General features: G+C 38.3%; 1 protein-coding gene across 1 annotated transcript; it reads right to left on the bottom strand.

The window, feature by feature from the left end:
- Nucleotides 1-1,007: 1,007 nt before the first annotated feature.
- On the bottom strand, nt 1,008-1,424 carry LOC138902871 (uncharacterized). Its single transcript, XM_070190773.1, has one exon. It carries the CDS (start codon nt 1,422-1,424, stop codon nt 1,008-1,010), a length of 417 nt encoding a protein of 138 aa, XP_070046874.1.
- Between the last annotated feature and the right edge of the window lie 14,508 nt (nt 1,425-15,932).

Below are 15,932 nucleotides of genomic sequence, written 5' to 3'. Positions count from 1 at the left end.
CATTACAGGATTAAACAATTCGAGTAGTCGATTAAATGAGATACAGAAATCAAGTTATATATTAAGCCGGGCACATGAAGAATATTGTTTAGGACCAAATTTCCTTCAAGTTTTGTTGAATCTTTGCTGGCCGCTACAACATTACTCCCATCAAGCAAACTCACAGGACATCGCGTAATTTTTCACACATTATGCAATAATTTTAAGCATCATGTCATATGATTCGTCACTAATGTATCGATGATCCAAAACACATAATATTTCTTACCGGTCATCTTCTCATTCGAACTTATCTGTTGGTTATTCATCATAGCAATCAACATTTGCCACTGCTCATTGCTCAACCCCGGAGGCCCAACCTTTTCTGCCCCCGTCACGGCTGCAAAGATGTCACCTCCCGTGACATGTGCAACTTTCACCCGATACACAATGCTATGTCCACAACCTCTATTCATTCCACCCCTATAATGTTGTTGTTTTCTTCTATCGTATCCACTTTATTTACCATCACTACGAGGTTTGTCTCCCCAATATTATGGATATCCAACAAGCTGGAAGTAACTTTCTGAATCATATTCAGTTCGCTTGCAGTAGGAACACATATTTTTGTACTTCACTTTATTCTGACCTCTATAAGGGGATATTCCTTGTACTGAAAAGGCCATAACTTCGCCATGTTTTTCTATCCCTCGCGCCATCATCTTCACATGTTTGTCTTGTACCAACTTTGAGTAAGCTCGAGTCAATGTTGGCAACGGATCTTGAGCGAGCAAGTTCGACCTACCTGTTTCATACATTGTTTCATCTAACCCCATAAGAAAATGGTGCACCTTCTCCTCTTCCCTTTTCTTTTTCAAGATTTCACCAAGATCGCATGTGCACTTACCACATGTGCAAGTCGGTGTTTGATTAAGATTAGCAAGTTCTTCCCACAGTTTTGTTAATTTTTTGTAGTAATTAACTATGGTCGTGCCCTTTTGTTTGCACTTTGCAAGTTCGGCCTTCAACTACTCTATTCTTGGACCGTTAGAGATCGAGAAACGTTCTTTAATACTAGTCCATAAATCTTCAACTACTTCCATGTGTGGTATAGGCAAATACAACGTAGGCTTAATAGCATTCCGAATCCAAGAAACCAACAACGAATTGATGGTCCACCAATCTTCAAAATCTGGAGATTTCTCATCCGGTCTCCTCATTATTCCGTCAATAAATTCGAATTTCTTCCTCGCCCTCAAGGCGGTCCTTATGAACCTTGTTCGTTCATCATAGTTTTCTCCCTTAAGTGCCATATGTGTTATCAAAATCCCAGAATTATCATTAGATGTTATATCGTACGGAGAGATGGTCTTTTGTTTATTTGTTTCGTCACCACCACCGCTCACGCCGGTAGTGGTGGCGTCTTTACCATTATCTCCTGCCATTGTTACGTCACTTCGAGTTCCTTATGGTTTGGCTCGACCTTGGATCTGATACCATGCCAAAACACGCAATCATACGGTGGCCAAGTGTGGAAGAGAATGACTTGCCTTCTTTTATTGATTAACAAGAATATATATATATACAAGTCAAGTAGTAAATCTTAGTCCTAACAAATATGAACAAGGAAAACTCTCCTGGTCCTAAATATGGTAAACATACACACTCTTGTTTAATATCATAAGATGCGCTGTGTTAATTAAACGGAAAGAGGTCAAATTCGTCTCCTATACTTTGGAAATTAGTTCAAATATACCCTCCAATTGAGTCATCAGATATAACTAATCATGTCGTTATGCGTTTTATCAAATATGCTCTTAAGCATAACGAAATTGACATGTGGAGGGCTAGCAACACAAATAAATGTACCTGATTCATGACTCATTTCTCCATCCGAAAAGCCTCTTTAAACCATCTTTTTTATTGCAAAGTTAACGTTCTTTCAATATTTAAGTTCTTTTAAAATCTAATTCGGATCCGTTGATTCCCATTCTTCATGCAGAATTTAGTTGGCTGGAACAACTTACAAGGAGTTGTGAAAAATTTCCCAGACGCACAACTTCCTTGATAACTGCCGTGAAAAATAGTTGGGTTTCTGGTTTCCCTTTGCTTTTAATAGAACTAATTTTTGGGTTTGCTTGAACAGGATATAAAAGACTAATTTGGTGAACCTTGCAAAAGTACTTTCGTTCCTGTTTTCCCTTTTGTTTTAGTGACCAGTACTCAAAGCTGGTACAAATGAATCACAAATAATTTGATGATGGATGATGAGAGCCCAATGACTGTGACGACCCGATAGGTCGTTTTGAGAACTACCTCATTTTTCAATATTTCGAGATCTCTCATAGCTTCATTTGATGTTATATGACTTGCGTGCATGGCCCGTGCCACTTTTCGGAAAGCTTTTATGTGCGATTTTGAAAAAAACGTGATTTTTGACTTAAAATAAGGTTTGAGTTGACCAGCGTTTTGATAAACGATCTCGGATCGGTGTTTTGATGATTCCGGTAGGTTCATATAATAATTTTGGACTTGTATGCATGTTTGGTTAGGGTTCCGAGTGACCCAAGGGCGTTTCGGCGCACTATGTGAAAGATTATAAAATTTGATTTTAAACTTGAAATTCTTGAGTTTTGATGACCGATTCTTGTTATTTGATGTTGTTTCAATAATTTGAGGGTGCAAGCGAGTTTATATGATGTTATTACACTTGTGTGCATGTTCAGATTGGAGCCCGGGGGCTCGGGTGAGTTTTGGACCAGTTTTGGTGGATTTTGGAACTGCTGGTGCAAGTCTGTTGCCGGTGTTAAGTTGCAGGTCTTACATTTGCAAGAACCTGATCGCAAATGAGAGCCTCACATTTGAGACGTCATACTCTCAAATGCAAATAGGGAGATGGGGGCTGTGATTCATTTTTGCGCAGAAATCTTTAGTAAGCTTCACATTTGCACAACTTGCACCGCATTTACGGTATCTGGGGGCTCCGTAAATGCAAGGTTTATGTCACATTTGCAACTACAACTGGGCTGGGACACTGATTGCATTTTGCGATAAGCGGTTCGCTTTTGCGATGGTCGCAATTGCGAATAAGAGTTCGCAATTACAACATCTGCATCTGGGTAAAAGTTGAAAAAATGGGTCTTACCTCATTATGCCATTTCTCAATCCTAGACTTCATTGAGGTGATTTTTGAAGAGCAATTTCACCCTAAATTCATTGGTTAGTAACTTCAACATGCTTTCAATCAATTTCAATTGCTTTTCCATGAAATTCTCATCAAATCTATGAATTTCAAGGTAGAAATTAGAGGTTTTGGAAGAATTTAAGAATTTTATAAAATTAAGATTTAGACGTCAAATTGAGGTCGGATTTTGAAATAAATTATATATCCGGGCTCGAGGATGAAATGGCAATCAGGATTTGATCTTAATTTTAGATTTCGACCACGTGGACCCACATTGACTTGACTTTTGAGATTTTTGCTAAAATTGAGCCTTTATTGAATGGGGATGTTTCCTTTATCATTGTTTAACTTTCTTAGATGATATTTAACTAGGTTTTGATCATTTTGAGGAGTATTTCAAAGGGAGACGATATTGGATTGTGGTAATTATTTCGGAATGAGGTAAGTGTCTTGCCTAACTTTATTGAGAGAATTTTTCCTACTAAATGATATTGGTCGCTACATGCGGGGATGATGCATATACGAGGTGACAAGCATATATGTATGTGTCAGAGTTTCCAGGCTCGAGAGGGGGGGAGGAGGAGGGGGGGAATTATATGCTTCTTTGTACCTTGTTGAACTTGGTGATCCCTTGACTTATGCTTTATTTAATTCTATGACTAATGGACTTCGTCATATGTGTTATAAATCATGTAAGAACGAATGCCATCTTAAAAGGCTTTAATGTGATATTTTGTAGACTGTTTACATACTTAATTTGATCGTAGTATCATGAACACCTATCTATACCTATTATTATCATGCTACTTGAGCTTCTTTGTCCGTAATAAGAGATGATAATTGGGGCCTTAGGGCAATGTTTGGCACGATGGTATTTTCGTGTGGTTGATATGATGTTGGTACGATGAATATTGCCATGCGGTTTGAAATAAGATTGACCGGTTGCTTGTGGCCGTGTGAAAGGAATGGGAATTTGATTTCTGTTATGGTTACTCGTTCGTTAAACACTTACATGCACTCTACTTTGGTTTCTATTAAGGTTTGTTGTATTGTACGTTACTTTCACACTTGTGTTCCTTACGTAGGTACCTCCGTGTTTCATATTTGGCCTGTTTCTATTATATCCGTGCTTCTACCTTATCGGTTACTGTTACTCATATACTTTTACTTGATTTACTTCTGCTACATGTCCTTACCGAATTCATGCCTTTACTTGTTATTAGCCCTTACATGTTACATGCCTCTATTTATTGCGTAATTTACTTATTAGATGCCTTGACAGGTTACATGCCTTCACTTACTACATGTCTTCACTTACTATATGTCTTTACTTGCTACTTGCCTCCGCTTTTTATATGATTTCACTTGTTAAACACCTCTACTAGATACCTGTTTTTACTTGCCGTACATTTTTACTCATTTCATATCCTACACTTCTTTGCTTAGCCGGATTGTATTACTTTCAGATTGGCAGTGTGTTTATGCTTTGTGGGAGCCTTGTCATTATATGCCAGTGACTAGCTCCGGGGTACTGGGTTGCCCATCGCACCTTGTATAGATTTGTGTTTCCTCGTTGAATTCCATGTTTTAGTTTTCTTGGTGTTACGTTGTGAATATTTCTGTGCTTGGTTGTTGTTGAATAGTTTCATGTGAACTTATATTATATATATATATATATATATATATATATATATATATATATTTGTGTGTGTATGTGTGTATGGATCGGGTTGCACGCCACAATGATATTATATATATGTGGATCGGATTGCACGTCGTAACAGTATTAATATTATATGTGGATCGAGTTACATGCCGCAATCGTATTATATATATGTGGATCGGGTTGTGCGCCGCAATGGAGAGGTTGTATTGTAGTAATATTTTGGTTGTTGGTTTCTCTCACTGTATTGTGTTGTGTGACTTAAAACCTCGTCACTACTTTACCGAGGTTAATCAAGAAACATACTGAGTACATGGGGTAGGTTATACTCATACTACACTTATGCATGTTGCGTGCAAATCTTGGAGTTGTGTAGTTGTGGTAGACAAAGACTTGCATTGAAGACGTACTAGCATTCCAGATTAAAGCTACCTCTTGTTCATGGTAGTTTAGGATTTCAAATCTGTTTATGTAGACTTCAAACATATATTGTATTTATTCTTCATATTGTTTTTGTTAATCTAAATCATAGTGGGTCATGACTTGTACTACCAGTCCTTGGGATGTTGTATAGAATTCAGTTATTTTCATTCTTGTTGCTATTGATCTTTCACTTGAGCTACCTTATTCTATGTTTGGCTTACCTAGCACAAGAGTTAGGTGCCATTACGACTAGGTGGATTTTGGGTCATTACAAGGATGATGAAATTACTTTCAGTAAGGAGGATGCAGATGGCCTTACTTTACCACACAATGATTCTCTGGTAATATCTTTAAACATTTTCAATTTTAAAATTAAACATGTGTTGGTTGATCCAGGTAGTTAGAGTAATATCATTCAATTAAGAGTCCTAGAGCAAGCGAAGCTGACTGGTAACATAGTTATGATAACGTACCTTTTGGCTGGATTCAATTTAACAAGTGTGACGACCCGAGTAGAGATCGTGTTGCCTATGTACGCTGAAGGAGTGATGAAATCAACATTATTTGAAGTTGTGGATGGTGATATGAGGTACAACGTGATTCTCTGTAGGCGATCCATCCACGATATGAAAGTTGTTTCATCAACTTTTCACCATGTTGCTAAAATTTACAACACATAATGGAGTCAAGCAGATTAGAGGTGACCAACCTACTACTAATAAGATGAATGCAGTTACTTTGTCAGTTTCGCAACACCGGGGTAAGTTAGTGTTGAGGAAGAGACACCGAATATTTACCAGGTTCCTGGATCTTTCTAGGTACTAAAAGATACGGATGCAACAAAATCAACCGCAGAGGAACTCAAACAAATCATTATGTTCATTGAATTCTTGGAAAGGAAGGTTTATCTGGAACAGAGTTAAGCCCCAAACTCAAATGCAAAATTATTGAATTTCTTAAAACTAATGTTAATTACTTTGTGTGGTCTGATTCAGATATGACAGGTATTCGACTCAAAGTGACATTTCACAACTAAGTTTGGACCACTATTTTTCTCCGGTAAAGAAGAAAAAATGGCCTATAGCCGAGGTTAGAAACATGTTTGTTAAGGAGGAGGTAACCAGGTTGCTTAATATTAGTTCAATACGTGAATTTGCGTATCCTGATTGGTTAGCTAATGTGGTGGTAGTACCAAAAAAGAACAATAAATTTAGAATGTGTATTGATATTAAGGATTTGAAGAAGGCTTGCCCTAAAGACTCTTTCCCATTGCCGAACATTGATCAAATGATTGATGTCATAACTGGGCATGAGTTGATGAGTTTTATTGATGCGTATTCCAGGTATAATCAAATAAGTATGCTCCCAGAGGATCAAGAGAAAATATCATTTATTACTTATTTTGATACTTATTGTTACAATGTGATGCCTTTTGGGCTTAAAAATGTTGGAGCCACCTATCAGAGGCTTGTGAACAAGATGTATGAGTGTCAAATTAGTACAACTATGGACGTTTATATTGATAACATATTGGTTAAGTCTCTTAGTACAGGGGATCACTTGACTCATCTGCAAGAAACATTTGACATCTTAAGAAAGTACAATTTGAAGCTTAACCTGGAGAGATGTGCTTTTGGAGTTAGGTCCGAAGAATCTCTCGGTTTCTTGATTTCACAACAAGGAAATGAAGTAAATCCGGACAAGATCAAGGCCATAGAAGATATTCCCGATCAACTGAATAGCGTAAAAGAGTTGCAAAAATTGACCGGGAGATTGGCAGCCCTTAGTAGGTTTATATCTAGATCCTCAAAAAAGTGTCACCGGTTCTTTTCATTATTCAAAAATGAATGACTTCGCATGAACACTGAAATTCCAACAAGCATTGAAGGTTTTGAAGAAATACTTGTCCATCCCACTTTTGATGTCCAAACCGACGGATGAAGAGCAATTGTTAGTGTATTTGGCGGTGTCAGAAGTAGTGGTAAGTACAGTCCTAGTCTAGAAAAATGAAGATACATAATACCCTATTTATTATGTTAGTAAGATACTGTAAGGTGCAGAAACTCGATATCCGCACTTGGAAAAGTTGGCTCTAGCTCTCATAGTTTCCTCTCGAAATCGTAGACCATACTTTCAATGTCACCTTATAGCCGCTGTGACAACTTTTTTCTTGTGAAACTTCCTTCATAAATCTGAGTTATTGGATCGATTGGCTAAATGGGCCGGTAAAAGTGTTGGCCGACTTTGCGGCTGAATTTTAACTAACATTGAAACTGAGTATGAGATAATGATTGTAGAACTTGAATTAGCCCGGGGGCTAGGCTCCAAGGTAGTTGAAGTAAAGTGTGATTCCCAGCTTGTGGTCAGTACGATATATGGAACTGTTTACTCTAGAGGAGAGCATATGCAGCAATACTTAAACAAAGTCCAAATTTTGCTTTCCTGCTTCAGGGTGTGGTCCGTGACTCATATTCCAAGAGAGAAGAAAATGGAGGTTGATGCATTTGCTGACTTGGGTTCTTCAACGGATTTGAAGGGCAGTGATTCCAATTTAGTTACGCAGTTGCAGCATTCAGCCCTAGATGTGGATGTTTGTTGTGAAGTTAATTCGACAAACTTAGTATGAGATTGGAGAATTAAATTTGTTTATCATTTAAGTCATGGCAAATTTCCTGAGGATTCTAAAGCCTCCCAAGCACTCTGAATAAAGGTTGCTCGGTATTGTCTTATTGATGGACAACTATATCGGAGATCTTTTTTTAGAGTCCGTTGATGCTAAAGTTAATGAGATCTAGTTACTATTAGCTCCAAATGGAACATGATACTAAATTATTTATGTAAAAGTGTAATAAATGTCAATGTTATGCTCAGTTAATACACCAGCCGGCTGAACTTCTGCATTCAGTTGTATTGCCATGGCCATTTATGAAATGAGGGATTGATATAGTTGGACCTTTGCCTCAGGGACCCAAACAGGTAAAATTTCTTTTGATTACGACTGATTATTTTTCTAAATAGGTTGAAGCATGTGTTTTCAATAAGGTTGGAGAATGAGAGGTGATAAATTTTATTTGGGATCACATTATTTATTAATTTGGAGTACCAAAAGAATTGCTTGTGACAACAAGCCACAATTTATTGGCTCCAAAATCACAAAACTTTGCGAGGGATTGAAGAATAAAAGGATTACATCGTCTCTGTATCATCCAAGTGCTAATAGTAAAGTAGAGTCAACAAATAAGGTAATAATTTAAAACCTCGAAAAGAAGTAAGAGGATGCAAAAGGCACGGGGCCTGAAGAGTTACTAGTAGTATTATGGTCATAATGAACCATGACAAAATCAAGCATCGGAGAAATAGCTGGATTTACTTGATGAGCATCGGGATTTGGCTTTTTTGAGGATGATGGCAGAAGAAAAGAATGGAAATGTATTATAGTAATAGAGTAAATTTCTATTATTTTAAAATCGGAGACTTGATTCTACGAAAAGCGACTCATAATACCCGGGAAGTCAACGCCGAAAAAAGTGGGTCCAAATTGGAAAGGACCTTACCGGATTTCAGCTCTAACCGGAAAAGGTTCGTATCAATTGGAAAATCAAAATGGATTTAAATTACCAAGCAACTAGAATGGGAGCCATCTAAAAGGTACTACTATTGAAGATTGATGCTTAGACTGAAAGTATGCACTGCACTCCTTTTTCCTTCATCTAATTTTTATCCAAATGGGTTTTTCAAGAAAGGTTTTAATGAGACAATAACATAAAGCGTACTACAAAGTTAAATTTTTAATTGCAAGTGAAAATCCAGTGTTCGAATCCTCGTACTTTGCATTCAAACACTGGGGGGAGATACTCCTACAAGCATGGATCGTGATTGAAAATACTCCAATAATGCAGTACTACTGGAGACTGCTAAAATCGGGGAACATTTTTTGAACTTAAAAGTTCAGTTATTATGAATCACCTTAAATCAGGACCAGGGACTGTACATCCAGTCTCGTAAAAATAAGAAGTACACGTTAGCCACATGTATTGTCTGAACGTTTATTTGAAAAATGTAAATTTCTTACTTTTTTAAATGTACTTTTGAAAATAGAAGAAAAATATGGAATATCATTTTGTTTTTATCTCTTTTTTCTTGTACAAAAGATATGGTGTTTCCTTTATTTGAATGTTGATAAAATATCAGATATAAGTGCCGAAATAAATATGAGACGTCATCTTTAAGAGCACCATAAATACAAGAGCCCTCTCTTATTAAACCTTTATAGTTAAAGGTTAAAATTCGGAAGTATGAATACCCGGTAATAAAGTCAACTGGATGCGAAAATTCACGAACTTTTTTAGGAGAAAAGCATGGATCAAAGAGATATCTTTTGCTAACTTATAACCCCGAGAAGATAAGGAAGAAAAGTATTTTTCATTTCAAAATTCCATGTCCAAAAGAGAGTCTGAAATAGGTACGAGAGTTGCTAATAAAAAGCAACAACTTTGCAAAATACATTAATCTACTTTATTAGCAAAGGACTAAGGTTGAGAAGCTTCTTCTAAGGTTAGAGCATTTCCTGGGTCTGCATCTTTAGGAGTCAAAGGTTGCTCATCTTCGGGAATATCTTCACCTTCCTTTTCAAACTCTGAGGATTCAAAGTAAGTTTTTGAAGAACTTAAAGTAGTAGGCCGAGCAAGTCTATTCTCGAAGAAGGTTGTTTCGAAAGCACGAGCTTCGACAATGTAGTCATGTATATTTTCAATGCTAATGCATCCCCCAGAGCCTTACTTCGCATGATGTAAACATCCCGAGTCTTCTCGAGCAAGAAGGAATCCTGTCGAGCTCGGAATCTAGCTCGGAGTTCTTGGATTTTAGACTGCAACCGCTCGTTATTAACCTTTAAGATCTTGTAGGTCTCCGCCAGTTCATAATTAGTTTTTGCATGTTCCCGATTTTTTTCCATGACCTTTCAGATCTTTTCCTCCAGTTTAACTTTTTTCTTCAGCCATAGTAGCTTCCTCGGTCTTGGAGCAAAAGTTATCTTCTAATTTGCTGATCCTTTCCATGGAAATAGACTCACATTCAGCAGCAGAAGTAACACTATCCAGCAACTCTGCCCATTTAACCTTTAACTCAGCAAGTTCGGTATGTAGATAAGTGGCTTCCTAACTATGAGCCCTTTTTTCTTTCTCCGTTTGCTCCAGCCAGATCTTGAGTTCTTCCATTTGAGCAAGTTTGGCCTCTAAGGCTGCAAGGCTCTCAACAAGTTGACCCCGATCAGACTGAAGAGCTTCCTTGTCAAGTATCATTCTTTATAGACCCTCATAGGCAAGAAGGTTAGACTGTAAGGTTAATCTTATAATTATTAGAGACAGGAATAAAAACTAAGCATAAAGAGGAGGAGAGGAAGACGAATGGTACCTGAGCAGAAAGAAACAGAAAAGATACTTGAGTAGAAAGATGCATTCTATTGTTTATTAGACATTCAGCAGAAAGAGTATCCATTTTCCTTCAACATTTCTCCATAGCTAGAGGTTTCAAGTAATTGGCTACCCCAACCAGTTTGGAGAGAATATGTCATTCGTCATAAATTATAAAGGTAACACTACGTTTACCATTAAGGTGGATTAAAGTCGAGAAGACATTTTCTATGTTCCCATAATGAGGTGACCAGGGGGAAAGTGCACCTTGCTCTCGGTCAGTGGTGACCGATGGTACAACAGAAACCAGTGGTGCAGCAGAAGTAGGGGTAGCACTTGGAGCAGTACCCTTATGGCAGGTAGAAACAATCAGATCCCGAAAAAGAGAGTCAACTGTTTCAGCCCATTCGGACTCTTGAAAGAGTCTCTCTATTTACTCCGGATGAACTACTGGAGTTCTTCTTCTTTTTCTTTTTTTCCTTTGAAAAGAAACCATTTCAGCATCATCCTCGATGTTTTCTTCATCAAGGACCATGGTGTCTGGTCCTTCAAGAATTTCCTCTGTAACCAGGTGCTGTACTTTTGCATAAACTTTAGAGGAGTGCTTTCCTTTAGCTTTCTTTCCCTCGGGCCAGGGGCTGGTGGATGGTGTAGCCTTACCAGAAGCAAGAGTTACATTACGAGTCCTTTTCCGGTTAAGGACTTCTTAGAGCTATTGTTGAGCCACATTTGGGTCTAGCGAGACTTCAATGACCAGACAAATAGATGACCTCTTTGGAGGGCCTGAGGTTATAATATAAAACTTGAAAGGTTAACCGTCTATTACCGAGTAAAGGCACATGTTAACAAAAAGGTAAAAATGAAGGTATTCTCACCATTATTCTTGCACTTCTAATATTTTTATGCAAAATTCTTTCCACGTGCGGAGTTCCAATAAGGAAGAATCCAAAATCTTTTGAACCTATTGGGTAAAGTTTTCAATTGCTGGGGGGGAGGGGGTAGCGAGTAGCTAAAATAGAAGGAAGAAGAGTTCACGAATAAGTAAAACTCTTTTCAAAATTAAAACTAAAGAGATATTTGATAAAACGTACTAGTGTAGTTTAAAGCTCCAGGAATTGGGAATGATGATGGTGATATAATATCCCCGGGAGTGATAGAAATACATCTTGTCATCCAACCATAGTCATTATCATCATCCACGCTGGTGATGATGGAATTGTGACCATGTTTTCTAAGTTTGATCGCGCCTCCTCAAAAGATCTTGGGAGCATAAAAGGAGGATCAAGTGTGCAAGGGTGAGATCTTCCTATGCCGGGGAGCACAGATACCAGAAAAAAGCTATCGTATGGTATATCACAGCACCCACTTGAGCCAATCAAACTTGGTGGTTCTGGAAAAACTCAAGAATAACAGGGTCAATTTACTTTCCAACCCTCATAGTATAAGGGTATGTATAAATAAAAGCATACCCTAATTTGCTGAAAGTTATCCTCTCCACTTCGAGAGGGACGTAAACATCAATATTATTCCAGCCACAGTCCTCCTTTACAACGGGAATGTTGGTCGGGCGAATAGATGAAGGATACTCACCAACCTCTCTATTTCTGTCATCGTCAGGTTTAGTGGAAGGATTTTGGACATGGAGATCCTTGTTAAAGGACCATACTTTAGGGATGATTGTATTTGTTGAGGGAGGTTCGGCATTGGAACTTTTAGGTTTGCTTTTCTTGGATGGTCCTCCACCGATGCAAGTCCCGGCACTGGTGGTTGAAGAAAAATATGAAGTCACAACAAGATTGTGTTATTGTGCGGCAGAAGATGACTGGACGGAGAAGGAAATAACAAAAGACATAGTGACAGAAATAGTGAGATTTAATATTCAAGCTTGAAGATTTTTCTGAGAAAATAGAGTTGCAGAAATTTCAAAGAATTGATGAAGAGTTGGGGAAAAAAGTAAAGTAAAATTGGTAAAAAGGGGTAAGTTTATAGGCGGTTCGGCAACGCCATCATTACCTTGGTAACTAGAAACTATTTATCGAATCATGGGGGAAACACATGTTAAGCTCATTAAATGCAAAGAGACGCGCGTCATTTCAAGTGTCCGAATCCCATCGAGAAATTTTCCGCCAAGAAAAGAGAAGGTCTGATCTACTTCCCAGTCACATCAAGTTGAATTACCAAAAAGTAGGGGGACTATCTGTATTGAATAAAATTTACGCTTTACAGGTGGATGCCTCTCGAGCAGACATGTGGCTGTGATGATAGGGTGGAGATGAGTCAGTAGGTAGTTAATATCGTATATAGTCATATTATCGGTATTGTGCAAATTCTGAGGACACAAAAGATCGGGGAAGAGAATTTGAAAGTAAGTTACCAGTTAGAGAGAGCAATATTAAAAGAGCTAACATACATCTCCATCTCTGATAACCGCTTCTCAGACACCATTTCACAAAACCCTACCCCGGAGGCAGATCAAAGAAGAACATAACACCGACGAGCCTTAATACGTTCAAACAAGGACGATTACACCACATCACAAATGAGAATTTCGACCAAGTTCAAAAATATCCGACCTCGCTACTCCGTCAACCGAGACCTGAATTATCCATAGTCCAATTGCTTTTTCTCCTTTAGATTTAAATGTCGAACCTCTAAACCATGCATTGAGAAATCCACTTTTAGATTTACACTCTACCATTCACTGTCGCAACACATCCGTAAACACTCTACCATTTACAATAATTCTATGCGATAACAACGCACGAACATCATAACACACTGTGCATAGTCTCGAAATTGTAGGCAACAATGACACTGGGTCAAAACAACTGAACATCCTTCCACAAGACGAAGATAATAGCTCGCTCGAATACGCAGGAAGAAATATCTCGCACCATGTCTGCAGTACCACTACAACTCCTTGATGCCCAATTGATACGAACGCTAAACATCGTATAAGAATGAGAAGGAAGGAAATAAAGGTATAAGCCTCAATGGAAATCAAATCATACGACAATGAATTGAGAAGGAAATTTCTCCTAATAGCCTTGTAGCCTCTCGAAGATAAGTACAGACGTCTCCGTACCGATCCGCAAGACTCTACTAGACTCGCTCATGACTCGTGAGACCTATGTGAACCTAGTGCTCTAATACCAAGCTGTCACGACCCAAAACCCACTATAGGTCGTGATGGCACCCAACGTCGCCGTTAGGCAAGCCAACGTTGAACTATTAGCTTAATTATTCATTTTATTATTTTTAAAATCATAAGTCTTATTAAGTAAAGGATTCAATACGTTTAAAACACATGAATACTTAATATATTAGCAAGATATAAAATAAAAGATGAAAATAGTGAGACGAACCACAACAATCACTAGAGTATCCCCAAAATCCGGTGTCATAAGTGACGAGGGGTTAACATCGACACTTACTAGAGGTCCGATAAAGTAGTATGATAAATCATAAATAGATGTAAAGCACAACAGTAATAATGGGGTAGAACTGTAATTTATATAATATTCCAAAATTTCTTTTAAAGATATAAATTTCTCAATCTCGTATTCTATCTCAACAACTCAGATATATGAAGTGCTAGTATCAAACGGATAAGGAATACCATATAAAATGCCATGCATCAGTAGAAGGAAAAATCTTCTGAATATTCGGACTGCTAGCGATATAACGCACGATTTTGCTGAGGTCGTACGACCCCATCCAGATTGGTGTGTACACTACCAAGGGTCGACCGGCACGAACTAGAGATGCATCTCAATATACTGCCGAGGTGTTCGGCCCGCTCCACAAGAAAGGAAGGAATTTATCGAATTACAAGTCACGTGCTTACAATACAAATATATGAGCATAAAGTGAATATAACCTTTACTGTTTCTCAAATAATTGGCCAACAACTCAAGGTGATAATCCTCGACCTAATATATATATATATATATATATATATATATATATATATATATCTAAACCAATTTTAATTATAAATTCAATTTAAGCTAGCAAATGGAGTTCAAATAATTCAAATATTACATGATAGAATTCTGAGTCTACCCGGACATAAACATGATTTAGCTACGTACGGACTCTCGTCACCTCGTTCGTACGTAGCACCCACAACTAGTAGCATGTAACAATTGCATCACCTAAGGGGTAGTTTCCCCCTCACAAGGTTAGGCATGAGACTTACCCCGCTCCGAAGTTTCAATAACAGGCTCCAAAGCCTCTCTAACTCTTCAATTCAAAGCCAAACGATCTGAAACTAGTCAAATAATATGCAAATCAATCAAAATATACTCCATTGCATATAATTTTACAATTTATAATAATTCTCCACCTCGCTCGTAAAGTCAACAAAGTCAACCCTCGGGTCTACGTGCACTGATTCCAAATATTCTTAAAGATAATCATTACCCATAAGCCATGAACCCAAATAGATAATTTATTCCTAATTCCATGTCCAATTTCATGGTCAAAATCCAAAAATATCAAGTTCTAGGTTTTGTACCAAAAATCTCACAATTTCTACCCATATCCATGTTTAAATCCATATATAACTCGTGTACTTAGATCACAATGTGTAGAAGTTCCTTACCTCAAGGTAGATAATGAAGTTGGCTCCTCCAAATCGCCTGAAAACTCTCCCAAGAAAGAGACAAATGAGTGAAAATGAGCAAAAATCCCGATTGAAAAACATATATTCTGCCCAGGCTTCTTCGCACATGCGGGCAACCCAACCGCACCTGCGGCTCTGCTTCTGCGGAAAAAAGTCCGCTCATGCGGAAGTCACTTAGGCCCTCAACCAACCGCACCTGCGAACCAAAGCTCGCACCTGCGAGGGTGTTTCTGGGTCCCTCCCCTCGCTTCTACGCTTTCGTGCCTGCATGATACCATCCGTTTCTGCGAAGCCAGCCACGCCTCTCCAACTCCGCATCTGCGAAGCCTCGTCGCAATTGCGGGCTCGCAGATGCGGAAATCTTCCTCGCACCTGCGACCACTGTCCAACTCACCCAGAACCGCTACTGCGGTCTCGCACCTGCAGCCAAAAACCTCCAGGTGCGATCACACCAGAAGCCTTAAGCTTCAGCAAATTCCTTAAGTCAAAAACTCGACCCGATTCTAATTTGATTCGCACCCGAGGCCCCCGGGACCCCATCCAACCATACCAACGCATCCTAAATCATGATATAAACTTAGTCGAAGCCTCAAATCATGCCAACCAAAATCAAAACTATGAATCGATGATCTAAACCTTTTTTTA

Source organism: Nicotiana tomentosiformis, chromosome 12, assembly GCF_000390325.3.
Source record: "Nicotiana tomentosiformis chromosome 12, ASM39032v3, whole genome shotgun sequence".
Classification (NCBI taxonomy): domain Eukaryota; kingdom Viridiplantae; phylum Streptophyta; class Magnoliopsida; order Solanales; family Solanaceae; genus Nicotiana; species Nicotiana tomentosiformis.
Note: the sequence above shows the minus strand (reverse complement) of the source record. Positions and strands in the feature narration are given on the sequence as shown.

Bases quoted from the DNA above. Each gene is read 5' to 3' on its own strand.
- LOC138902871 (XM_070190773.1), bottom strand. From the start codon at position 1,424: ATGGCAGGAGATAATGGTAAAGACGCCACCACTACCGGCGTGAGCGGT.